General features: G+C 34.8%; 3 protein-coding genes across 7 annotated transcripts; all 3 read right to left on the reverse strand.

The window, feature by feature from the left end:
* Positions 1 to 531: 531 nt before the first annotated feature.
* Positions 532 to 7532, reverse strand: LOC140964725 (mitochondrial arginine transporter BAC2). Of its 4 annotated transcripts, none has more exons than XM_073424650.1 (7): positions 7395 to 7532; positions 6450 to 6532; positions 6255 to 6330; positions 5493 to 5588; positions 4239 to 4755; positions 2878 to 3013; positions 532 to 1098 (listed from the first exon to the last, which is right to left on the reverse strand). In XM_073424650.1, the coding sequence occupies exons 5-7, from the start codon at positions 4712 to 4714 to the stop codon at positions 904 to 906; spliced, it is 807 nt and encodes a 268-aa protein (XP_073280751.1). In that variant the 5' UTR covers positions 4715 to 4755; positions 5493 to 5588; positions 6255 to 6330; positions 6450 to 6532; positions 7395 to 7532; the 3' UTR covers positions 532 to 903. The 4 variants fall into 4 exon arrangements, with proteins under 4 accessions (XP_073280751.1, XP_073280729.1, XP_073280743.1 ...); XM_073424628.1 differs by having other exon boundaries at positions 6450 to 6563; XM_073424642.1 differs by having other exon boundaries at positions 2878 to 3027; positions 6450 to 6563.
* A 2933-nt stretch (positions 7533 to 10465) lies between these two features.
* LOC140964745 (endoplasmic reticulum oxidoreductin-1-like) lies at positions 10466 to 14816 on the reverse strand. 2 transcript variants are annotated; one of them, XM_073424674.1, is made up of 10 exons: positions 14459 to 14816; positions 14026 to 14299; positions 13440 to 13571; positions 12819 to 13077; positions 12412 to 12522; positions 11832 to 11950; positions 11453 to 11557; positions 11163 to 11365; positions 10792 to 10906; positions 10466 to 10704 (listed from the first exon to the last, which is right to left on the reverse strand). In XM_073424674.1, the coding sequence occupies exons 2-10, from the start codon at positions 14194 to 14196 to the stop codon at positions 10537 to 10539; spliced, it is 1383 nt and encodes a 460-aa protein (XP_073280775.1). In that variant the 5' UTR covers positions 14197 to 14299; positions 14459 to 14816; the 3' UTR covers positions 10466 to 10536. The 2 variants fall into 2 exon arrangements, with proteins under 2 accessions (XP_073280775.1, XP_073280766.1); XM_073424665.1 differs by having other exon boundaries at positions 14026 to 14816.
* A 4480-nt stretch (positions 14817 to 19296) lies between these two features.
* On the reverse strand, positions 19297 to 26211 carry LOC140964755 (3beta-hydroxysteroid-dehydrogenase/decarboxylase). The gene is made up of 12 exons (XM_073424686.1): positions 25809 to 26211; positions 25317 to 25406; positions 25091 to 25224; positions 24823 to 24993; positions 24405 to 24521; positions 24242 to 24321; positions 22559 to 22757; positions 21256 to 21370; positions 20704 to 20878; positions 20193 to 20349; positions 19939 to 20005; positions 19297 to 19772 (listed from the first exon to the last, which is right to left on the reverse strand). Exons 1-12 carry the CDS (start codon positions 26059 to 26061, stop codon positions 19618 to 19620), a joined length of 1713 nt encoding a protein of 570 aa, XP_073280787.1. The 5' UTR covers positions 26062 to 26211; the 3' UTR covers positions 19297 to 19617.
* Positions 26212 to 26506: the final 295 nt, after the last annotated feature.

A 26506-nucleotide genomic window follows, 5' to 3' on the forward strand; every position in this document is an offset into this window, starting at 1 on the left:
AATAACAAGAAGAAATAGAGTCTATGGGATCTTCACCGCTAGTGGTGAAATACTTAATTTAGAATAATGTGTACAACTTTTCCGATCCCATGCAACTTTAACTTGTAATCACGTGGATTAGGTTCATCAGTTGCTGAAGAAAGTTCCTTAAAGATAAATCCAACTGTCCAATTTTTTAATAAGTTTTTTTTGTTAAACGGTCTCACAAATATTTATCCGTGAGACGAATCAACAATACTCATATAATAATAAGGAATATTTTTCATGAGTAACCCAAATAAGATATTTGTTACACAAAATTGACTCTTGAGACCCGTTTAACAAAAAATTTTGTGATTTTTTTTTACCATGTGGGATCCAAGATCTATCTTAAGAACAGTAACCTCAAATCCACCTATAGTTAAAGAGCCGTGCTTTGTATATAATGGCCGAAGAGTCGTGTAAATAGAAGTACCTCATACAAGCCACCATGTAAGAAATAAAAGAAGATTTTCAACGAAAAATTCATAATCACTTATTTTAGAAGTTGCAAACACTCCATAAAATTCATGTTTTTTTGTATAATTCTATGGAGGATCCTAGTTTCATTTGCATAGCAATACACATTAAAACATGAACATTAAATACCAAATACGTAAGCATAAGTAAATGGTGTCAATAGATCCATTTTTGTACCAAACATTAAATAACTGGATCCTGATAATCAAATTCAGACTTTCACCAACTCATGATGATCAGGAAAGCACAAGTTCGAACCTTATTCTCGAAAATCAAATCTGCCCACGTAGCTCTAACTCTTTACCTCGTCAAGATAAATCGTATATTTGGTAGGTGGTCGCAAGAGATGCCATCCCCTTGATCCTGTCAAAGTACTAAGCCAAATTCATGCCTATGTGGGGATCTTCAATCAGCAGCCAGAAGATCAATTGCCAAAAAATAACTTCCAACAACTACAAAAGATGCAAGTCCACAATGAACCGTCCTCAATCGTATGCCATTCAGCAACAAGTTTCTATCTGCTGGGTGGATCCCAGTTAGCCTCTCGAGTCTTGTTCCTGGTTTGCGCCATTTAAGTAATTTCCTCTCCATGGATATATACTGCATGAAACATTTCAAAGAATAAGATATGTTATCTGAGGCGCAAAAACATAAACAAGGGTCATACTCAGATGATACAACGAACCAAATAGAGCCGCACACAAGCTATTTTTTAATATTTCAAACTTGGGCTCGAATTTTTTTTAGCCAGCTCAAAATCCGTAAATGAACAATGTTGGACTCGAGTTCAGATCGAATTTGAGTTCAATTTATTTGGTTTGAACTTAATTATCTAGCTCTATTAAAAAACACTCGGATTCGGGCTAAACGTCATGAGCTCCTACAATGATGCTAAATAATCAACAAATTGTGATGGAGACCTCGATCAAAACTCCAAGAAGATGAGAATTAAGAAGATGAAACCAATCATTTTTTCACATCACCACATCGAGTTTAATAAAATCAATGTAGTAATACGAGACTAAGAGTCTTCTATCATGGAAGGTTTCTGAAATGAAAACCATACATACACAACATATTTATTTAAGATGTGTGTGGTCCTCGTGGAGCCTGAGGCGTTTGGGTATTAAAGTGTTAATGACTTGTGGGCTTGATTTATAATTTTTTGCCCACGACTTTTTGTTAGACAGAGCGTTTGGACTCTAGTTTATCATGTCTTGTCAGAACCTGTGCCTTGCAAAAGGCACGTGTAACGCCCTAGATTTGACAGTTGCCCCCACTGTACCAAAACAAGTCTTTTCAGCGTGCTTATGTCCTCACTCACACGCACCCTAAGAAACTTCCCAAGGAATCACCGATTCCAAAGTTGCTTAAAGTCAAGTACGCTTAATTTTGGAGTTCTTATGTGATGAGTTCCCGAAAATAATATGCATCTTCTTGATATGAGTAGTACATATCAAATTTTTACTCTTCTCAACTGCACAGTCTTATAATTGAACAGTTTTGGAATTCATTCATGGTCCTTTCGTCTAGAAGCCTGTCAGGAGCAGCTCATTCTCCGTGCAACCTCATGGCACCAACGATCAACCCCCGCCCTCTTTAGCCCAGGACATCATATGCCTACCAGCTTCCGCTTGGTTTATCCCCGAACCACACCGTACTAAGACAGGTCGGCTCTGATACGAACTGTAATGTCCCATATTCGACGACTGTCCTAACTGTACCAAGACGGGTTTTTCCAGCGTGCTTATGTCCTCACTCACACGCATCCCAAGAAACTTCCCATTGGGTCACCCATCCCAGATTTGCCCCAAGTCAAGCATGCTTAACGTTGGAGCTCATATGAGCTTTCGAAAAGAAGGAGCACCTTCTTGATATGAGTAGTACATATCAAATATTTTAAACTCTTCTCAACAGCACAATCTCATGCCTTAACAGTTTTGAAATCCCTCTCATTCCGGTGTGAGATCGGTTCATTCATATTCCTTTCGCCTAGAAGCTTGCCATGAGTCGCTCATTGTCCGTGCAATCTCATAACACCGGCGATCACCCCTCACCCTTTTTGGTCCCAGGCATCACAGCGCACCTTTTGCCTTTTATAACAATGACACGTGACAACAATTTGCTCACCAAGAAAGTTCCATGCTCAAACTCCATCATATTCCTTTGCCATGGTCATACAAAAGAGATGACTATGAAACTTGACAGTTGTTTATAAAAGTAAATGTTCACTGGGTCACAGTGAATATGCATTTTGAAGATAGGCGTCTCCGATCAACGGAGAACCCAATGAAGCTTCGAGAAACATTGAATATTTGAACTAGGGGTGATTACCACCAAAACTGAACAGCAACCAACTCCTTTCAGCAAGTATCATACCTTGGGAATAACAGTACATTGTGATCGACTTTTAGCGGTGTCGAAACAATGAGAAGCAGCACCAGCAATTGAACCAGAAACTCCAGCCGCAATGCTAACAGCCAATGGAGACAAGGGACCCACGTCTTCATCACCCCTGAACAACACAGTCTACACTATGAGGAAAAGAAGGCAAACGGACAGATCATTAGTACAATTTTTTTCAGTTATCTATAGAAAATTTAGAAACACATGAACTCCAAATCACAAGCCACTCTGCTGAATACCCGCAACTTAATTCTGAAAAGCAAAGATTACAAATTTTACCAACTTATCAAACTTTACTGTCAAACTATCACATATTAAATTCTACATTTTCGCCATCCAAACGAAGGAGATGATTTTATCAGGCAAAGCAAAGAATCTACCCTGCAGAACTTTGAACAGCAGAGTGTAGAATTCAGAAGATTAACTTGAACAATAAATGAAAAAAATATTGTTTCAGATAATAAATTTAAAAGTCAGTCTTATTTCTTTGTGCTTTCGGTTTCATGTCTATTTTTTGTTGATTTGCAAAGAGAGAATGTACAGTGAGAAACATCTTCTTGAAAATGAAACATCAGACATCCACATAAACCTCCAAACAAGACACAACTGAATAAGGTAAAGACTAATTAAGTATGACAGATGGAATTTCCAACTCGAGATGAGCACTTTGACGGACATTTTCAATTTGTAAAAGCTACATCCAGCCCATATACCACAAGTTGCTACAGGGTATGGCAGTATATAATCATTCTAATCATGAGAAAATGGCAATGATTAGTTAAAAGAGAGTGATTTTCTCAGTTCTTCTGCCTTTTGGTTATGCTGATAACTACCATTTATATAAAACAAACTTATGCCATCACGTGATTAAAAAAAATGAAGACAAAAGTTAAAAACACAAAAATATATAAAATTCAGAGGTGGCTAGTCACCTAGGTTTGGGTTAGTTGAGGTTTGCTCTATAACTCTGACATACTGGTGACCATAAGACAAGCTAGAAATGCAACTGTCATTCTGAAATGTTGGTAATGAAAAATCTCGCCTCAGAAAGGATAATCAACAGAAAAAGTAAAACCACTCGCACAAGAAAAATTCCACTTTTATCTCAGTCACAGCCTACACAAGTTTTTCCCACCAATACTATGAATAAACAGGTATGAACAATATATTTAGGTATGGCATCTCAGGTCCGAAACTTTTAAGTGCTCAAGAATAGGAATCAACATTTCATAGACTAAAATTAGCAAGAAAATCACATTTTCAAACCCCAAAGAGAAAATCCAACCATTAAAACTTAGATGGACAACCATTTTTGGATGTATATCAATATTAACCTGGGTATAGGGTCCATTCCCACTGCTTTCCAATTTATCATCGCATTGTGCAGAAATTGCCAGCTCGAGAAAAATATGCCACCAAAAATTGAGTCCCGAAATACTCCAGATCTAAGACCTCGCCATAGACCACGCCATCCTTCCAACGCAATGATGTCTGATGGCTTTCTGACATTACTGACAGCTGGTGGCCTCCCAGATCCGGTCATCATCCATGGATATTCTCTCAATGCACTTACCAGATTTTCGTGTTTAGTGGTCAAGGTGGACAAAATGCATATAGAGTTACTCATTGACATCATATTCATTGAATATCTGGGTAGCAAGCTTGAAATTAAAGGGGAAACGGAACTCTTTTCTGCAATCGATGAAGAGTGCAGAAGACGAGAGGCAGAAGCCACCTGGGCACGAAGTTTAATAATTTCAAAGGGAGAGCTTACAAGTGACTCAACCATGCCAGCAGCAAACCCAGCCATTAGTGCCTCAGAGACATCAACATAAGAATATTCACGGCCATCTGACATAAAACAATATGTGGGCGACCATAACATAATCATTAATACACGATAGGATTTTCTAAGAGGCAAAACAAGAATAGAGGTGTGTCCTTCATTCTCACAGGATAAAAATCTCTCATAAACATAATATGTACAGTGGTCAATGTCCAGAATGTTTACTCATAAACCACCCTACTCTTTACTGCCATATTACATATACTAAGAGCGCAACTTTCTGTTAACTGTTTCACCTGGTGGCAAATCATTGTTAACACACAAATTCGATCTTTAGTTAGTAGCTCTTGTGCTTGATCACATTGTTGAAACTTGTCTAATGTGACAACTTTGACAGAAAGCATAAATAGCGAAACAATGCACCCCACATAATATCCCTTCTGTCGAATGAACACCACCTAACTCAGTTAGAAATCCACAATGATGACTAAAATAGTCAAGCAAAAGCTTGAGACAGGTATCATTAGTTATGTGACCCCTTTACTTTACAAATTTCTAATCCATGCCCATAGTGCATATCTTCATACAGGTTAGATATCTTCAGGGAGTTGGTCAAAATACAGGTCTGTTTGACCTTCCTGATAAAACTATGTGTACTTGCTTTCGTATATTTGGTCCCCTGATAGAAAACATTTGCATAATACATCACAAAAGTTTTGAGCAAGTTCGCAGTCAGAAAGTAAAGGTGCAGCAAGTAGAAAAAGAAGACTAGAGAGAAGGAAAGATGCAGAAAAGTAAATACCTTTATAGAAGGCCGTTAATATCTCATAAACACCAAAGCGAGCTCCAAGACCAAATGTTCTCCCCACAATCAACCATCCAAGACCACCATACAAACCTAAAAAAGGAAATCAGACAAAATCTATTGAGGTAACTATTTAGGGGAGTAAATTTAAATTGGATGATTGGGTACTCTGATATAGTTAGACTTCATTTCCTGACATATGTAAGAATTTTAAATTGATTCATTTCATATACAAATTTAGGTATTTCATCTTTAAAAAATTTATCTTTAGCATTCACATATTAAGGCAATATCAGTAACATACATTTCCCCAAATTCTTCTATTTTCAGGCGGCCTATCAGACCCACAATAGTTAAAAGGAAAGTGTCACAGAGTACTTGGAACTCAGGATACTAGTGCTTGCAGAGTTGATTTTTTTTTATTTTTGGTTAACAATTCCACAAGGACATGGACAAATTTGAAGCAATATTAACATGGCATGAGGAATAAGGAGCAGAAAACTAATCTTTGAACTCCAAGACTCATATAACACTGACTCATTAAGCAAGATTTTGTCATCTACAGAAACATATGCATGCAAATGTCATTGTGTATACAGTGGTAAGATGCACGGCACATAATTTGAGCCTCAATTCCTGATCAGTAAATTGATTTTGTCACAAATATGTATGTTCAACAATGAAAAGATGATGGCTTCGCAATTTACAAAACTACCTATGCCTGATAAATGTTGGAAAAGGTGAGTAACTAAAATTAACCTGAATATCCAGATATAGCTCGTACTCTAGCGAGAACCTGACCCACAGCCAACTGTTTCCTAGTAGTGGATCCAACCTGTTTTCTATGTTTGTTTTAGTGCTAATGGATATTGAAACAAAGAAAATTTAAGGGAATGATAAAATGAAAGTCCACCAAATAAAGAAAACTATAGCATTAGTTCTCATAGTCCGAACCTGTTTCAAGACTGTGAGACTATCAAGAGGGTAAATGATGGTAGTGCCTAGAGCCACAGATGCAGATGCGGCAACTACATGGACTGCGAATGTGTTCTTCATTAATTCGTCCATCTGAATAAATTAATTAGCATACGCCTTTACTCAAATGACAAGAAGAGGTGATTGGATATATTTTGTCAAAAAAAATCAAATATTCATAAATGTAAAAGCTTATCCCCTTTTATAAGTTGAAAATAAAAAATGCTTCCATGCTGCAAGAGTGTATCATGACCAAAAAATAAATCGGTGTGTTCTCAATCTTAATAATACTACTTATGGTAAGTTATAAGTGATTACTAATCATGGAAGAATCAGCCAGGCCATTGAAGTGCAAAAACGTGAACTTCAGAGGATTTTTTTTAATACAAGTTCCATCTTATAAAGAGCAGAGTTCATGCTTTTTCCACCTAAAGCAATGGCCAAATTTTAAATGCAAAACAAAATTGCTATTGTAATCGAACAAATTGCTGGTAAAGCTTTCAACTTCGTTTTCTTTTATAAACACAAAATTATAATTATAATCATAAAAAAATGGTTCATATCAATTCAAAATAATGCGCTATTGATTTTTTTTAAAAAAAAAAACTGAAACCCACTAACAGATTTTCAGCCTTTGCAAACCCAATCACCTAGTGTCACTCTAATTCGCACTGAAGATCATCAAACAAAAACTTACTCAAACCCACTTGCCTCCCTTACACTATTAATGACTTGTATCAAACAGCTACCAAGCACGTCCACGTATGCAAAAGCTCACAAACTTTGCCACACTGACGAAACAGTAAGGACCCATAAACGACAACATACAACCAGATTCGCCCGCCGTCGGTTGACATCCATATAAAACCAATCAACCACGTAAAAAAAACAGCTGAAAAAGCAGCCGAATGTCTAGCGCAATACCTTGAACAACTGCAGAAACAACTTTAATAAAAAAATGGCTCCAATATTCCCAAAGAGTGAATTGACATTTGCTACAAATGGAAATGGAAGTGGCCAAAGAGGTCTTCTGCAAGGCCAAGTTTATTTCAGTAAATTCGCATGACCACTTCAAGGAGAAGTTCTATTGAAAAAAAAAAATAACATTTCAATTATATTTAGCTATTTCATAAATAAATTTATTTAGGAAATGGCAACAGAATGAAAAATTTGCTATAATGTTTCCATTTTCTTCCCCAAGACATGGCATCCTTGGAAGTAATTGCATTTTAAAAAATGTGACGAGTTGGTTTTTTGCAAGACAGTCCATGAAATAAAAGATCTCTTACAAAATACGATCTGTGAGACCGTTTTTTATCATATGTGACATATAAAACGTAAAATCTTTATTTGTTACCCAATCATTGATAGAGACAACATTAAAATAAAAAAACTCACCGAATATAATTAAAAAAAAAATAGAAAAACCAACTATTATTATAATGGTTTCTAGAATGTAGAAGTTATAAGTAAAGAAATTCTTAATTTCTCGTTTTATATATATATTTTTCATTTAATTAGGTTAATTTTGGAAAATAAATTTAACACACCTAAGTAAGATTTCCTTTTCGCTTTACTATAAAATTAGCTAAGATGGCATACACATTGACATAAAAATTACTATTTTTTCACGGTTCAGGTCGGATAGAAGATTCGTCTAACAAAATTGACTTGACCAATAAGATGATCTCACATGAGTTTTTGTGTTATATTTGTTGGTCCCACTTGCGGTAATTTGAGATAATAAAACCCGAAAATAAAGAATAAACTCGACACCGAGATTTACGTGGAAAACCCCTAAAAATTATTAGGGTAAAAACCACGGGCAAGATGAAAAGAATTTCCACTATAATATTTTGTGGTGTACAACCCACTCACTGTATTTCCAAAGAGAACACGCACACTCTTAATATAGGAGAACAAAACACCTCACAAATATTATAGAACTAAGCACTCAAATGCTTATAAGATGAGAGAAAACTCGAAGAAGGGATGATTTCAGAATGAAAGGGGAGAGCTCTATTTATAGAGCTCCTTAACCGTGTGAAGACGCGTATAAAACGCGTCTTCCATCTTTCCACGAAATTTCCTTCATCAACATTTTGTCTGCAAAACGTGTTAATAATTTTGTCCTTACATCCCTACCTCATTCAATGCTCATGACGACAATATTAAAGCCGAAGTGATATTTTATTCAGACAGTAAAGTATCATTAGCGTATTTATTCAGTTAAAATAATTATCTAAACATGATGAATTTTGTTATTTTTAAATTAATGCTTTTTTTATTTTTTGTAATTAAAAATAACATGATCATCTAAAAATTTAATAATATAAATATATATAATAAAATTTAATATCGTATATATGATGATAATAATAAAGATAGTAAAAATTATTCTAAAATTTTAATTTACTTTTAAAAGCAGACATTTTTATTTTCTCCAAACACTATATCAAAATATTTCCCAATTTTTTTAAAGTTTTTGTTAAAAAGATAATAATAATTCCAATAATACAAACTTGAAACTGTCTTCTTTGTGTCGTTTTATATGGCTTGGATTTCTAGTTTGTTCTAAAAATATACATCACACAGTGGCCAAATAGTGAAACAAATCAAGTCAAAATGATCCAAAAATTGGTTTGAAATAATGGGAGGATCCAAATTTAGGTTTGGAAGACCACATATTAAGTAACAGCTTTCGCAAAAGCAATAGGTCTTTGGAGCTGGTTTACTTCTTTCATCGCCTCTGTGTGGTGCTACGGTGCCTGAGCTACCAACTTTCAGTAAGGTCGTCAGTTTCACTCTTCAGACTTGTGGATTATGCGTTAATTTTCTAAAACTTTCTATTTATGTGTGAGAAATATAGAAAAGAAAAAAATTTGAAAACGAGATGATCTGAATCTTGAGTACGATTGTAAAAAAGAAAAAAGAGTCATCTCACCATTAATAAATATATATAGTGTTAGTAAATATATATGTACCAGGAACAAACATTTTTATATGACAATAACTATTAGAGAAATCAAATTTTAACTCAATAAAAATCATAATTTTTTTTCATTCTCTTTTTTTGGTGTCATTTTACACTTTATTTTATTAAATTTAATTTGAAGTCCATCCCCTTCCATCCGACTACACTGAACTCCTCTTAAAAAAGCGCTAAGAGGCCACCCAGTCGAGGTCAATAGGTTAAGGCCGTATCCGGATCCGGATGCCGTCGTTCATGAACAAACACTTAACCTAATTGTATACATGGAGTGGAGGTGAGATAGATGTCTCTCATCTTGTACCGACCAGGCCAAAGAAACTTGGAAAAACGGGCCAACTTCATTTTAGAATTAGAGTTCGACCGCAGCTCTCCGTTACTTCGGAATTGTCCGCTCATAGCACGATGGAACTGTTCGAGAATGTTTTTTTCCTAGTTTTATATTAGAAAAAAATTAGAGGAAATAAAATTAAAGAATTTAGGTTTTGGTTTCATAGAAGATGTTCGCGATTAACATCAATACATCATAAAAACAAAAGTTCATTTACCTCAACAGAGGCCGATTTTGAGCTCAAAAATAGATATTGAAATTGGTCCAAATGAGAAAGATTGAAGATGAGCCTATTAGCTCAATAAGCTCAACAGATATAAATGATAAAAAATTTTAAAAAAAAATGAGAGCTATAGAAGAATCGAACCATACTTACAGCATATAAATTGAGGGCTATAAGCTAAATCTCTAGTTAAGTTTGACTTGACTAATTTAATAGTATCTATACAGAAAAAAAATCATATACAACAATAAAACTTCTAAACAAAATTGGGTTGGGGGGTTGGGGGATAGATCCGCCCCAGTTCGACATACAAGTTCGTTGTTATCTTAAACTCTGTTCATTACAAAACTATGAGGAATAGAACAGTTCAAATGTTCCTACTCTTTGCTCACTCGGCTATTTGCAGTTGCGGTTGCGATGATATACGGTTCTCTGCAGAAACTGGGAATGAATTCTGCTTGATGCTGACTTTCAAAAATGATACAAGAGTATTAGTTAATAATGACTAGTTTATACACAATGCTTAGCGAACTCTTTGCCAAAAACGAGTTTCTTGTGGAGGAGGTGGTGATATGAACCCCTCCATTGTTTGCTTGACTAATGGGCCAAGTTCTTGGACGAGCTTGACAGATTCTGAAAGACGATGAAGCAGGTTCACCAAGGCGATTACTTCGTTTCTTTGCAGTTGCAGCTGGGGAAGCGAGATTTACCAATGTACATATTGATTGTCAAAATTGTTTTAGAGAGAGAGGGGATTATTAGATTTTATGCAACTTACAGGCTGGTTTTTGCCATCAACGGAGAAGAGAATCTTCAGAGCTGTTCCCAGACCGAGCACCTGAAGTTTGCCCCAAAGACGACATTTCTCACATCCAACACAATCCATCAGAGCACTGCAATATCCAGAACATAGGCTAAATGTTGCCTTCAAGATTTACTAAATAAAAGAACAACGATTAAAGAAAATGTTGATCTAAAACTCGCTTTATACCCATGCTATACAAAGTACAAGCTATTAATGCTGTTATAACAAACTTTGAATCCACTTGCCTAAGTTAAAAAACCCATTGAATCAGAGCATCAAATTTCGTTAATACCAACAGCTGAGATTTCTATACAGCAATAAGTGACAAGAAATTAGATTCAAACCTTATGTTTTTGAAGTTCTTTTGAATCTCAAGCTTCAGTTCAGGTCCACTTTGACCTTGCCACAGCTTAGCTTCGTCAAATGGAAGTGGACACACAGCCTGCAGTTTTGGATTGTAAACTAGTTGTCGCATTAAAAACTGTGCTTTCAAGTCCTCCTCGACGTTACCAGTATTGTACTCTGCCTGCTCCAAGTACGAGGCGGCCTGAATCACATATTATGAAGAGAAATGAACATTACATCCCGTATAACTAGGGCAATTGTTATAATTTCAGAAATAACGAAGGCTTACTTTTGCCACAGCTCGAAGAACAAACATGAAAGTGAAGTATAAGTTTCTAACACGATCCGGAAACCAAAAAACACGATCATACATCAACTCCAGATTCCTGCCCCACTGAAATTGCACACATAAAATCGGTTTTTGGTTAATATGGTTAAGGAAAATGGTTTAACGTTCTATGCTGAATTGAAATGATGCTTCAAAACCAGTTTTAAGGTAAAATTTGATGTTATAAAGTTTTTAAGGTAAAATTAATGTTATAAAAGTTCAACTGCGTACTTTTACAGTAGATTCAAGCAAGATTTGCTAAAACTAACAAAATATAAACAATAAATTAAGTAAAGTTTTTTGAAGATACAAGGGAAACTGGGAAAGTTATTAAGCAAACCAGATTTTTAGTTTCATCAAGCAGATAGTCGGATGAGATATGAATCGAGATAGAGGAGTGAAGCCCTGAAATTAACTTGTACAACACGCTTCTCTCCGGACAAATTTCTCCAGATGTATCTGCAATATACAAAAAAGGAAAAGAAAGTTCAGTCCATGTACAATTGAGAATTTCTATTTATTACTCAAGTACTGTTTCTAGAATCAGATTGCAGCCCCAAAAATCAAGTTTCTGGCCAAGATAAAATAACAAAGAAAGAAAGAATTACACACACATACCAGAACTTCTTGATCTGTCCAAATACATGGCATTCTCAAAATAAACTTACCCACTCTAGAACAAATTTGAAAACAATAAGCATCACACAAAATACTAGCATTACTAGATATCAGAAACTACCTAGAACAGTGTGATACAAGCAAAGTTGGTCAGCAGCATATAGTCACATCTCACTAAAAAACACAAAAAACAAAATGAAGACCTCCTCGATTTATGAAGAAACCACTATTAACAGATATTGTCTGCTTGCTAAAGCTCGACTATAAAATCATGTAAGGAATTATATAGACAAGAAACAAACATTTTGGACAGTTTTCAGAATATATAGCATTCCATATCCTCCTGGCTGATTCCCCAGTATAGCCAGTATATCGTTCAGGATTCAATAGTAGATTGACATATGTCATCTCACCTGCAAAAAAGAGAAAACTCTTTATTATAAACATGATTCTCCATTCACTTTTAAAATAAGTCATCACTAATAAATTGTGATTGTAATCTGCAAGAATCCAAATGGTTCAATTATAATAACTGTAAGCAGAGATAATCTCAGGTCGAGCTTACATAGGAATGCACACATGATTAATAGAGAGAAAAGGGAGAACCACAACTTATGTTTTGGTGCTTAGACCCACAAAATTTGTAAAGCAAGCAACAGCAATACATACTAATAATTTAAATGCTAGAAAAAGGAGAAAGGAGTTTTACGGTTATCCGTCTCGTCATCATGAGTCCAAGGATTATCCACTTCAATCCATCCCCTAAAGGCCTTTGTATCTAGTGTGCGATCAACAACATCTTGTTGGTTCTCCTCTTGACATTTTAAATCATCTGATGGCAGACCGTACAACATCGCCTTCTTAAAGGGTTCAGGAAATTCATTTTCTGGGCATTCACAAACACTACAATCACGTAACTTGCACATGCCATCATCAGGCCAAAAAGGGCAGTCACACCACAGCTTAACCTGTATATTTAATGAGTAACATCAGCTTGCTGCAGATATTAATGGTTATTTTTAATTCAGTGAATAAGAAATTTTGATCTTGTTTGCAGGCTCACCACCATCTAATAAGCTCAAACTATTTCCAAATAATGAAATTCGTTGATATTGGAAGCAACCACTTAAATACGCAAAATAAAAACTTTAGTTTCACCAAATCAAACCTAACAAACTGTAAATCATTATTTTACATAAGGGCAACATTTTAAAATATGGCGGTGCGCCCTTGAAATTAATTGCTGACACAATCTCTACCATAAACCAAGTTTGGAATGACAACACTTGGAATGTCCTAAATTTGGCAAAAAAAAAGGTCTATACCCAACCTTAAAATATCTGAAAAATGGAGTTTTAACTAGCTCTTGAAGTAAAGGGTGCAGAACTGCCTCATTTACACTGTCTATTGTCTCATAATCACAACAGCAGTCCTCAACAATGCCTGTATATTTTCGAGAATCCTACACAAGAGGCAAGTAAAAGATTGATAAAGTCAGTTCCTTAAACTAAAACAACAGTTTAAGTCTAACTGGAAGAGCAACAGGAAATCGTTAAAGTTCCAGACTATTGTGATGCAACGAACCAATATGATCAAGAAACCGTAAGAAGAAGGAAATGCAAAATGGGATAGAAAAAATCAATCAAAAAAACTGAAATCACCAGTCTTTAACAATTAAACGCAGGTTTGCACCTACAGCATGTAGATGTAGGGATGGAACAAGTGTGTGCAGGATATTAGTCCCACAACTAAGAATACCAATAATTTCTCAGTGAAATTTATTAAAAAGTAAATAAGAAACAAAATCTCAATTGCACACACATCCCAAACATTGAATCCAGCAACAAAGAAGAAACAAAAGCTCAATTGCACAAATGGAAAATGCAAAGAAAACTGGAAAAGCGAAAAGACAGGACCTGAGAACAGTGACAGGATTTATGATCTCGGTCATGCTTCAATGTTAGTGATGCCGCCGCCATCAACATCACCACTGCCCCAATTAAGGCCCATTTCCTCTTCCCCCGTTTCTCCTCTATTAATTTCTCTATCTTCTCATTATTATCCACAACGACCTTAGCTTCCGCCATCTCAAATCAACTCAAACATATAGTTGGTTATGTTGTAGATACTGAGTATATGTCCACTCAAAAAACCCCCGCAATCTACAACACCCAATAAGAAATACAAAATCTCTCTAACAAGCAACCTTGTTTCAATTAGGGGCAAATATTTTTAAAAACGTTTTGGGTCTTGATACATTTCTATGCATAAGGTTTTCAAACAACGAAAATCTACGAGCTTGTCAAGGAAGGTTTCGTTTAGGGTCAAAACAGAAGAGGTAGACCATACACTGGTTTCTACAAAAACATGTTTCCGTCCATTCGACCCCAAAACAGCCTCGGAAAAAATCCCCGAGGAGAAACAGAGCGGAATCGACATGAACTAAATCTTGCCCTGTTTCGATCAATTCAATCAGAAGATTTTATCAACCATTCATCAAGGTAAATTCGAAGAAAGAATTATCAATACCAATCGTTCATTATCCTATAAGTTTCGCATTGCTGGGCGAACAGCTTGACGAAGAAGAAATCAAGAAAGAAAGGATAAATTCCGTTTTTCTCTCTTCTCAATTTCGGGCAGCGCTACGTATGTTCTTGGGTTTACTAGAGGGGTGCAAATGAACGACTCACGAGATTTTGAGTCAGTCACTGCAAATATTTTATTCGATCGAATTTTGGCCGTATTCGAACATCTTCGGATTTTTTCCGAGTATAATTCGAGTTCAAATTATTTTTTTCAATATTTCACATGCAAGAGTGTTAATATTTTATTAATATAATATAATTATATATTAAATAAATAAATTTTGAACTTTTCGAATACTTATTTTCGAGTAATAGTTCGCGAACATGTTAGAATGTTTCGAGTTTTAATTCAAATCGAATTCGAGCAAAAAATTTAAAATTTTCGAACTTTAAATCGAGCTCGAACTCGAACTCGAATAGAACAATTTGAGCCAAATTCGAGCCTTCAAATTAGCGTAATATTAAATTCGACTCGATTCGTTTACCCATTATTTACCTTATCCTAAAATATTTACCTTTGGACAATATTTTTGCACCATGAATTTGAATCATAACTATCAAATTTTAAAATTTGTTTGTTTGAGGTTCATTTTAAAAAAAATTTGAAGAAAGATTACAATTGAAAAAAAATATATTTAACAAAGATCAGTTTTCAACTCTACGAATAATTCAAATAATAAATTTATATTTAAGGATTTATTCCAAAAATATTTTTAATAAATTCATTCCATATAATCAATGAAAACATTTTTCTCATAATTATTTGTATTATTTTAATGAATTATTAAATAATTGATTAGATTTTTCAAGTATCAAAAGACAAAAACATATTCTTTTCGATATCAACGAACTAAGGAGTTTTGAAACCTAAATGTTGATGTACATGAAAGGGCTTTTATCATTTCCATGTAAAAACATATGACTTCTTCGGCTCGAACCGAGAATTCCCTTATATATGACGCAAAATGGATTTTTTGTCAATATCCAATCACAAATTTCTCTACGAAAAATCAGAGTTTGAAGGCCATACGACCCTATGGAAAATCCGTGTATGAAATGTTATATCCCTTCGATACGAAATATAACTGTGTTTTCGCTTGTTTTTTATCCTCCAATGTTGTATAATACAAAGACATGCAATTTTCTAGCATGTATGTATCATATTATGCAAAATGTATTCTAGTGCATAACCAAAGTTCTACATATCGCCATGGTCAAGCTTCAAATTAGATAAAATTAAATAGAGATGTCCAATCACATAGATAGATACTCATATGATGAGTCACTGAACAACCCTCTATTGAGCTTCCCAAGTTGTCATCATTTATCGAGTGGATCGGTCTGCGGTTATGGTTGTACATCGTTAGTCTTTTGACACTGGACAACATAGATGCTCTATGTTCTAGTGCTGCACTTTGACTCGTTTACCGACATCACGAGGGTCATCAAGAGGTCAGGTTAAGTGTAGTTTTGACATACATAGGAGCCGATATATTGTAGTCAGGGATACGCCGCTCACCTACGGGTGTGGATATCATATATGATGTGATGAGTTAATAGTGTATGGAATATCTGGTCAGAGTAAAATGTGTGTTTTAGGGTAAAGTGGTTCCCTAGTTGCATATGTGACCACTATTATTACGCAAAGGTACATGACATCGTTATCGAACTCATATGCAGCCTTCGATATACTAATAGTTGCATATTCGATGGGGATATATTTGTTGAAGAGACAGTATTGTATGCTAACTATAACATATTGATTATTGCAGACACTATAAGTGATACCTAGGAAATCATGAGGCGATGCTACTAGACGATCTTACCATGATTCGATAAATACAATCAGACTTGAGTTTTGACGTTCTAATAATCAAAGGATTGATGCACAAATTATGACTAATTAGGGTAAGCCCATGTAAGATATATATTGTCTCGAATCGCATGGGTTGTGAACTCACGACTAGTTGTAACCCTGAACCATTGATGGTCATACAAGTATTGAATTTTGTGCTCCCGTTGAGATAGTCAAATGCAAGGAGTTGAATTCAATGATTAAGTATGATGTTAATCAAACATTTGGCTTGTAAAGGTGTTTACAATTGAATTCTATATTTGGAAGTTGTGAGAGTTAACACGACCATTAAATTTGTGAGAAGAGTGCAACTGCCTAAATTTTGAGAACAAGTTGAAAAATTGATAATTGCCAAAATCGAATCAGTGGAAAGTTGATTCTCGAAATTTTGAACTTTACATCGTAATAATGAGTTTTGTACACTCACCACATCGGTTATGTCTGATTGTCTATCGGAATTATGATGAATATGAAGTATTCTAATCAAACATTAATTAGTAGATATTCTACTTAGTAAAATTACGTAAGGAGAGTCCTAGAAGATTCTAGAAACAAATGGACATATAATGACTTATCTTACCAAACATTGTCAAAAGTTTATAAAATTGCAAGGGAGATTTGACAAGAGAAAAACTCCTAGTTTTAGAAGGATACATATACATTTGAGATATATTAGTTGATAACAAACAACACATCAAGATCAAGATTTGACAAAATCTAGAACTCTCTCTCCCTTCACTTGAATTTTCGACCATCACCTTGGAGAACAAGTCCCATGGCCGATACCTCCCTCACACCGCCATGTCTTCGTCGTACAACGCCTGAATCCCGCCGCTTTTCAGGCAATTGATTCTCAACGCACAAACTTCATTTGGATTTCTAGTGCAATATAAACAATGAAAGAATAACGTTTGATACATTAGATCGTTCGTATGAATTTATAACAAAAGCTAAACTTACGGAATTTGGCCCGATAAAGTCCTCCGGTTATTAAAACGTTAAAAAACTAATGGATTTCTCATGTACAAGATGGATATATACACACACACACATAATGACAAATAAAATCAAAGGAATCATATACAAAATCATGAACTTGTTCTTTAGTTTTAGATAAAAATTCGAATCAAACCATATTTAATTGCTTTTGCAAAATTTCAAATCAAATCATTAATTTCAATTTAGTTTGGCTTATTAATTTTAAGTTTTGAATTTGAAAGTGAATTAGTGATGAGATAATTCTGGGTTTTTTATTATTAATTTAAAAATAAAAATTATTTCACAAGTAATTCAAAATAAAATTTTTTTGCACAAATACTTTAATACGTGCTTGGTAAGTACTGATGGTGAGGATGAGGTGGAGCATCCGTGCTTCCGGAGNTAGAAATATGATAGGATTGAAGGGAGAAAATTAAGGAGAATAAAAATAGTAGTCTTTCATCAATACACCCAATAACAGGTATAACTTTAACATATAGTATCCATAAAACTTACGCTGAATTATAATATTTTCATTATATTCTGAAATTTACATTGTTTATTTTCTATTTAAGCTATTATTATTAATTGAATTTCAATCACAACATAAAAACTAACACATCGTGAAAGTATATTTATAAATATATTATTATTATTATTATTTATTATTATTATATTTTTTAATAATTAATTTAATTCGAATGAAAAATATAAATATTTATAATATATGATAATTATTAAATCCTCTCATATTTCTTATTTTTCAATAAACAAACAAAATAATACAAAATATTTAATAATTACCATATATTATAAATATTTATATTTTATATTTTTCATTTAAATTAAATTAATTATTAAAAAATATAATAAATAATAATAATAATATCCTTATAAGTGAAGTGGAGCATCCGTGCTTTGTAAACACGTATGCTAGTGTACGAGCACGGATGCTCCACCTCACCCTCACCATCCATGCTTACCAAGCATGGATTAAAGTATTTGTGCAAAAAAATTTATTTTGAATTATTTTTAAATTAATAATAAAAAACCTGATAATTCTAGTTTAGAAAAAGTAACAATCGACACTTAAATCGAATGAATATTTTATTTTATCGTTAATTAAAATGATTATAAACGAAACGTCATAAATTAAAATACAAAAACTCATGTGAGACGGTCTCACATGTCAATTTTGTGAAACAGATATTCTATATGGGTCGTCCACAAAAAATTATTATTTTTTATGTCAAATATATTAATTTTTATTGTAAATATGGACTGGATTGATCCGTCTCACGAATAAAGATCCGTGATATTGTCTTATGAAAGACCTACTCAAATTAAAATACTTATGAGGTACCAAGTTGCAACTTTTAAAAAACAAACTTTTAAGATAGGTAGTGATTATGTTTGTTTGGTAAAAATCAGCAGTGATTAAATTCTCATTGGATTTTCACGAAACCCACTAAAGTTAAAATACAAAATAAAAACCGAATAAATTATCTATATCTAAAGAAAATCACACAAAATAATTTTTTTTTATCACATTAGTGTAATCAATTTAGTCCGAACAAATTTTTATTCAAAATTTGAACCAAAACAATTTTTTCAGTTTTGTTGATTTTAAAACTAATACAACTCGTAATTGACTGGAAACCAATCCAAACCATCCAAATTGATTTGATTTTATAATTTGGTTCGATTTCTGAACACTCAAACGAAATCATACTAATGAACCTTACCTATTTGTTGTAAACATATGGGTCTTCAAAAGAAAGAGTTGTCTTCCCAAGATGAGTTTACAACGAAGTCCAATGTGAAAATTCCACTCAGATCGATTAGAATATCTGAATACAAGTACCTATATCATATGTTACAGTCACAAGAAACACAAGAAAACTCGATAACATCAGCTATTGCAGAGTTAGCTCCCAACAATGGATCCAAGCCCTTTTACCGCTTCCATGGTATATCATTCAGTTTCGTTGGGAGTATCACAGGAGTAAGTTACTGAGAATTGAATGGGTGGGATTGTCATATCCAATCATCCACGGACTTTCGAAAGACCCAATCTCCGCCGAAGGCACTCAAACCGAGAAAATTGCAGTCAATGGCTTCGGCAGTTTCTTTGCAAACAAGATCATGGTTTTCTTAGTGCTGCTGAGTATTACTGTAGCCATGTCATCAATTTCCTTCTCATATTGCTCGTACGTGAAACAGAGAGTGAAAGATAGGACTAAGGCTGCAAATTATTTATTGTCCATTAGAGATCATCAAAATCAAATGCGTTCTTCTTTCGTTTCCATAAGTTCTTCTTTCGTTTCCATAACTATGTTTTATTTCTCATTTATGTATAAAGAAGAAGAGAGGTAGCATCATTTTATAAAAAAAATCTGAACATTTCATACCCGCACCAATTGCCACGTGCAAGAAGCACGGAATGATCAATTTGCAGGCATACAGGGAAGTTGAGACCTGCAAAAAGTTGAAGCTGGTTTACTAAACACACCTAGGGCCTGAATAGATATAGGCTAAAATGATGACATGCGGAAATTGTTACAGTCCAGCCCCACAAACAGCGACTCAAACAACAAATCAAAAAATAGTTTACTGGTCAATGAACAAAACAGTATTGAGAGTTAAAGTTTCACCAAATGAGTACCTTTAAAAAGGTATACCAATCCGTTCCTTCAGCCAATGACTTTATAAGATGACACGTTCCATTCCACATCCATGCCAAAGCCAAAAAAAAATATCTCATATCCACTTCTGAGATCTCAAAAAATTGAGATGGTACTTCTGGGATTTTCCACCTATATCTATAGCAAACATGTAAGCCGTCCAAATAAGCAACAGAATATTTGAAAAACACATAATATTATAAAGAAATTAAAATGGAGTAAACATGATGCAACAACTTGCTAGTATCCATATTGATATATCCGTTTCCATTGCAAATTATTAAAACAAAGTTGAGAACTTGAAATTCCTCGAGAAGTTCTGAACTTTAAGTTGCTCTTCAAATCTAATACATTTTTAGATCCTATATTTTGGCATTTGATATTCGTTTTAAGAGCTACTCATTTCATATTCACATAATTTTAAATCTCTTAATTTGCATATTTCTAGTCAAACCCATATCCATCCTACCCAAAAATACACTAATCACTGACATGGTCAATGGAAGAATCCGATTCCCACAAAGCAACACAACAATCAGCAGAAGAAGCTTAGCACTTGACGAGATGAATGTTCTCCCAGAAAAGAAAAACCATTGATACAGCAAAACCAGAAACAGGAAACAGCAAAATGTCTTTTTTTCATCTCTCCATAGCAAAATATCAGCAACTGCAGTAAGATAATATGATGTAATCGTCAGGTGAAAACAGAAAGCTAAACATCATTATCATCAATGTATCATACACGCGCGCGCGAACTTGTAGTATTAAGATAATTATTTAAGTGCAGCTAATAGACACATAGATATGCCTTTTAGTGCTAAACAATTGCATATTTACCATTTAAAGGATAGTGAGTCCATCAGTTAAATATTAATACCAAAGATAAATGAATTGACTTCATCAATCCTTAAAGTGTTTGTTCCTAGCAAAATTAAGTTGCAGAACGCCACAATGCAATCACGTAAAAAGAACAGCAATTTTTCAGCCATGAGGTTCAGGCTACAGAGTAAGATGATAAGTTGACATCATCCAAACGGAATTTACCTTTTCCACCTCCCAACAATTTATCCACTTTTGACTGCTCATCAGTGTATATATGCACGAAAGGTGAGTCTCTAGATGTGTGGGGTGATGAATCCACAGTTAATGATATGCCCTCCTGTGTCAAAAATTTCCATATCTAGCTGTTGAATCGTGACTGGCATCCATCGGAAGTTTATTAATTCAATGAAAAAGAACAAGTTAATCTACATGCCAAAACTCTAGCACGTAAACCAACTCAGATTTTGCAAATTAAAGCATATGACTTAAAAGAGAAACAGGGAAACCACAATGTGATGTGGCGTAGAATTAGATTTTCTAAAGCTGCTGATCGGTACATCTTCCATATTTGGGGATGCAATGCCCTCAGAACATATTGGAAAGTACTAGAATCAATTAAAGAGCCAATAGGAAAACAATTTGAAAATACTTTGATCCAGGTAGTTTAAACCTAGAATAGATCAGTTCACAAAACATAAAAACCAAAAATAAACATGTGATCATCTTGTTTAAATACAATGGTGATATACTCATCGTCCTCATTTTACATGGAAATAAAATGTTTCAAATAGAAAGAAAAATGAAAATAGGTGATGCTGATTGTTTTCGTGCAGAGCTGTTAGTTGCTGGTGATAAAGGTGGCAGTGTTAGCTGTGCCAGAATATATGAAAATAGTTGATATAAAATTTGCAAGTTTCTTTGTAAAGCAATTGACAAATAAAACTCATACTCGTCCTTTAATTAGGCCCATCACTAGGTCAACTTCACTTTGAATACTCCCATCAAACTAGTAAGCTTGATTCACCGGTATCAGATATATATTGATATATATATTTTATCCTTCTCTCATTTATCCTTTTCCCAAGCTTAACTTAAAGGATTCTTATACCAATTCTGACTGAAATTATATCAAGGAGAACATCAGATATGACGGGCGACCTTACCAATAAAGCCATAGCAGTAGGTAGTAAGTGCCAAACATCTAAAGGCCTATGGAGTCACTGTTCATCTTTGGAGAATTTATAAAATATGTCAAAAAGCAAACCCAATTGAAACTGTTCACAGCTGGACTTTTGTTTAAGCAAGTTCCTGTAATTCGTAGTTTAGATCGAATTGACAATAAGCCAAATTTCACTGTTTCACCATTTAGCAATTCAACACAGTTCTATGCCAAACCTCTAACAAAGCCAATCTAGAGCCTCAGCTCTAGCTCATATCAAGAAGACAGTAAGTGGAAGACATTGTCCTCTACTAATGAACAAAAAAATTAATAAGAAAAATTATGGCTTAAACTTGAAAAACTTACTTCAATGGAAACAACAGGAGAGTACTGCAGATAATTATTAGCTGCAGAACAACTAAATGTCCTCGTGCATAAAGCTAAAGCAGCAACATTATAAACAGAGACAGCTGAATCAACCTTCCAGGAGTTGGATTTCGCATGCGATAATTTTGCAAGTAAAATAACACAACGAACCACCCAAGAAGGAAGACAGATAACAGGCCTGCCACAAGTGTGAACAAATTTCTGTTTAAAAAACACAACTCCTCTCGCACCAGCGCAGCTTCAATAAAAACCAATTAGAAATACTAAACGGCACACTGTCCGTACAAACTAAAAATGAAAAACGATTATAAAATAAAACCATTAGCTGACCATAGCAGCCGGAAATGAATATCACCATAAAAAAAACCCCAACAGCTCCAATCTCCCGAGTGTGGAGAGTGGGACAACATTTAAAAAAATAAATCCACATAGTTCATCAGGGACAAATAGATGTGAATTGAAAACCAAAGGGAACTATAAATGGTTTCTCTTCTTTAAAAGTTCGATGACGTAGAGCTTATGATATTTTCTCGTCATTGGTTCATTTTTATAAACAATATTGTTATAGAGGGATTCTATGGAGAAAGCTCCTCTACAGGACACCAGTACTGAGTCATTGCAAGCACAAAGGACCTCATGAGCCCTCATTCCTGATTCTGTTATGCATGGAAAGTCTCCTGCACAGTCCACTGTCATGGGAATTTGCCTTCTCGTTAAGATCCACTGGTTTATTACAATGTTTTGGTGTTTTTTACTTGCCTTCTCTTTGCACTTCCGTGGCTAGGAAATACCTTTCTACCCATTGAAGGTTATGAAACTTTTAATATTATATGCCAGAAAAAAATTGTCTCGGTCAAAGTGTCAAACAATCTCTTCTAGAAAATTATTGCAAGGATGAGAAATCTCATGCAATTTGACAGATGGCTTGAGACAATTTGGATCAATAGAAACGAATTTGGGAAGCAATGCGACCTTTACTACATTAACTAGGTTAATTAGGAGTGATAACACCATACAACCTAGGACAAACCGACAAAGATATAAATTTTCTTTAGTTGTCAGGCCTGACCAAATATGCTGCATAAATTGGACAAAGCAGCAAAGACTTCTAATAGTAAACCATATCAAGGGCACACTTTCAGCAGCATAGGAAAAGAAAGTCTTTCAGGAACATGAAAAAATGTAAGAGCAGATGAGTTGAATATGAAGAAACGACTCATTTCAATTTAATGTGGAATTTAGTTGAGAAGTTCAACAAATGCCAGGTCTCTGGTCCCTGATGACTGCAAGTTGTTCAAGACAAAGTGTAATAGGCACAGACTTAATTATTATAGAGTTATAATTCACTTTCTCATATTGAACAATTGATTTGCCATAAATCTGAACAAAGATCCTGCTTTTTTACGCCAACTCCTAAAATAACTACTTTAATCAGCAAGCAGTTTGCTCATACTCTATTAGTCCGCTATATAGCACATATGCACTAAGAAAATTTGTTTTCATTAATTATGTCCAGAGTAAAAGATTAAAATTTCGCCAAGCACGATTATGACAAACCCAAACTTATATCATAAATGGAGATGCACATTCATTGCAAGAAAAAACTACTTTCCAACAGCAGATTATGTCATAGGAACCAATAATAAACTGGGGTATGAATACCTCTCATAGCCTAAGCCCTCCAACACAAGAGACACGAATTCCCAAAACTTCATCGGCTCCATATTAGTTATAAAAAAGACCTGAAAATTCCAGCCCGTGATATCCTTCCACCACTCATAAAAGTAATAGAAAGCTCAAAGAGCAACTAAATTCTTGTCAATACCTTTCCACACACTGAAACCATCCGAGAACTGAGAGATTCTTCAGCACAGATATGAGCATGGGCAACATTATCCACATAGGTGAAATCTGAGAGATTGTCACCACTTCCTATAATAAACTGAGATGGGAAAAGCCCATTACTTATTCACAAAAATAATGTACCTGAATTGCTAAATCAATAATGAACCTAAAAATGAAATGGGGAGATGTCAATCGTAGAATTAATGATTTTTTTTATTTCACTAGAGAAAAATAAGCGGGTAGTACCGACGCAATGTCCACTCGACAGCATAGAAAAGACTATCAATAAAAAGTATTGGAAATATACATGTGAAATCCACCAAAATGAGCAAAGAAATAGAATTTCAGAAACTGCAGCAGCTATTATGCAAACATTAAATAGCGAGAAGCTTCGAAACCTTAGCCCAGCTGGACTGTGCCATCCTCACTAGAGATGGCATGAGGTGTTTTTCTCCGGGTCCAAATACATTGCAAGGACGAAGTACACACGTTAAAAGGCCATCAATATCATTAGCAAACAAAATCAGAGACTCGGATTGAGCTTTAAGGTCAGTGATCAAATCCTTGAACTGCATCATAACATTAGAGAAAGAGAATGGAAGAGAGTTACAAATGATTGACAAAGAGAGAAAAGGTCACCTTTAAGCTTCAAAGTTAAGTACATACTTGGTCAGGTTGAGGTATGGATTCATTTCCATTTCTTATATCTCGTGAACCGTGAAAAACTACGTCAGCAGAACTGTTGTATATTAGACGTTTTACTTTACATTCTCGACAAGCCTCGATAATATTTTTTGTACCTAGGAGATGAGGAAATAAAGACATTATCATGAGATGAAATGCTATAGCACATCATTTCAACATATTTTCTCACCAAACAACGAAAAATTACCTTGAACTGTGATTTCATAGCAAGCATGAAAATAATCGGGGAATGAATCCACGTGATCAGTATAAAATACAACCGATGCACCTTCAATAGCTGCAAATGAAGAAAATTAAATTACCGGAATAAAGATTTCAGTGTCGAAGAAGACAAAGAAATATAAATAATCAGATAAAACAGGTGAAGTTGTGGACAAGGTCCCATACATATTGCATATAGAAATCCGATAAATCAAAATTATATCATGCACAACAAAATCTCGAACTCAAGGGCTTCCCAAACAATCTATGACGTGGACTGCTGAGCATTCTAAGACTCTGGCGGTGTGCATGCTCCTTAACACAGGAGGCCACATTATCAAGAATGACCTGACGAAGAACTCTCAAATAGAGTAACGATTCACGATCACAGTGACTGGTAACATCAATGGACACTGAAAATCATACTGATCAACAGAATCATGAAAAATAAATACATTCTCGCGCATCGAACAAATACCTTGTATAATCTGGGATTTCTTGCGCACGTCGACGTGGAAATAAGAGGCACGACCGCAGGAGAATGCGTGGGTGAGCAGCGACTCAGAAGGGAGGAGCTGAGGATTCTCAGTCGAACCAACAACTCTCACGGACCAGTTTCCAAGCTTCAACAACCTTTCCACAAGTGCACGCCCGATGAAACCCCTCCCCCCCAACACCACGCACGTTTTCAACCCTCTCTCGAAATCATCGCCCCCGATTTCCTTTTCCATTTCACGAAATCGCCAAATTTCCAACGAAATTGAATTGGATGAAGAACAATGACAGGAACGTGAGGAATGGCGCGTAAATCGTGAGGGGTTTTAGGGGTGAGTGGATTCGGTGTGGGAGGCCCCACAGGAATCAGGTGCCGGATCCACTTATTGCACTTTACACCCGCAAACACATGATTTGACCAGTTTATCCCTCCCAAGTCCCGACTTTCTTCATACAAACTCAGTTAAAGACAATTATTCTCAAAAGTCGAAGTTCAGACTTGTTCTATGACTTAAAAAAAAAGTTTTATTTGTGTTCATTTTATATTTTATCGACATTATTTTCGAAACTCGGAGTTCAGACATACCTCTCAAATCTTGATTGCGAGTAGTTATCTTAAATTAATTAAGTAGATTTAACAATGTTTTGTCCGAGATAAACATGTCTTGGATTCACGTTCAA

This window comes from Primulina huaijiensis, chromosome 2 (genome assembly GCF_012295235.1).
Source record: "Primulina huaijiensis isolate GDHJ02 chromosome 2, ASM1229523v2, whole genome shotgun sequence".
NCBI classification, from domain to species: domain Eukaryota; kingdom Viridiplantae; phylum Streptophyta; class Magnoliopsida; order Lamiales; family Gesneriaceae; genus Primulina; species Primulina huaijiensis.

Excerpts from the sequence above, each read along its gene's own strand:
- LOC140964725 (XM_073424628.1), bottom strand. The coding sequence starts at position 6,563 with ATGGACGAATTAATGAAGAACACATTCGCAGTCCATGTAGTTGCCGCA. Across the intron at positions 6,331-6,449 it reads GTCTCACAGTCTTGAAACAG|GTTGGATCCACTACTAGGAA; the intron begins GTTCGGACTATG and ends CATAGAAAACAG. Across the intron at positions 4,756-5,492 it reads ATTAACGGCCTTCTATAAAG|ATGGCCGTGAATATTCTTAT; the intron begins GTATTTACTTTT and ends GTTTTATGTCAG.
- LOC140964745 (XM_073424674.1), bottom strand. The coding sequence starts at position 14,196 with ATGGCGGAAGCTAAGGTCGTTGTGGATAATAATGAGAAGATAGAGAAA. Across the intron at positions 11,951-12,411 it reads TTCTGAAAACTGTCCAAAAT|ATACATCTGGAGAAATTTGT; the intron begins GTTTGTTTCTTG and ends TGTATATTGCAG. Across the intron at positions 10,705-10,791 it reads TTGATGGCAAAAACCAGCCT|CTGCAACTGCAAAGAAACGA; the intron begins GTAAGTTGCATA and ends TCGCTTCCCCAG.
- LOC140964755 (XM_073424686.1), bottom strand. The coding sequence starts at position 26,061 with ATGGAAAAGGAAATCGGGGGCGATGATTTCGAGAGAGGGTTGAAAACG. Across the intron at positions 20,006-20,192 it reads ATTGGTATACCTTTTTAAAG|GTCTCAACTTCCCTGTATGC; the intron begins GTACTCATTTGG and ends AACTTTTTGCAG. Across the intron at positions 19,773-19,938 it reads GCACGTGGCAATTGGTGCGG|CCTTAGTCCTATCTTTCACT; the intron begins GTATGAAATGTT and ends AATAATTTGCAG.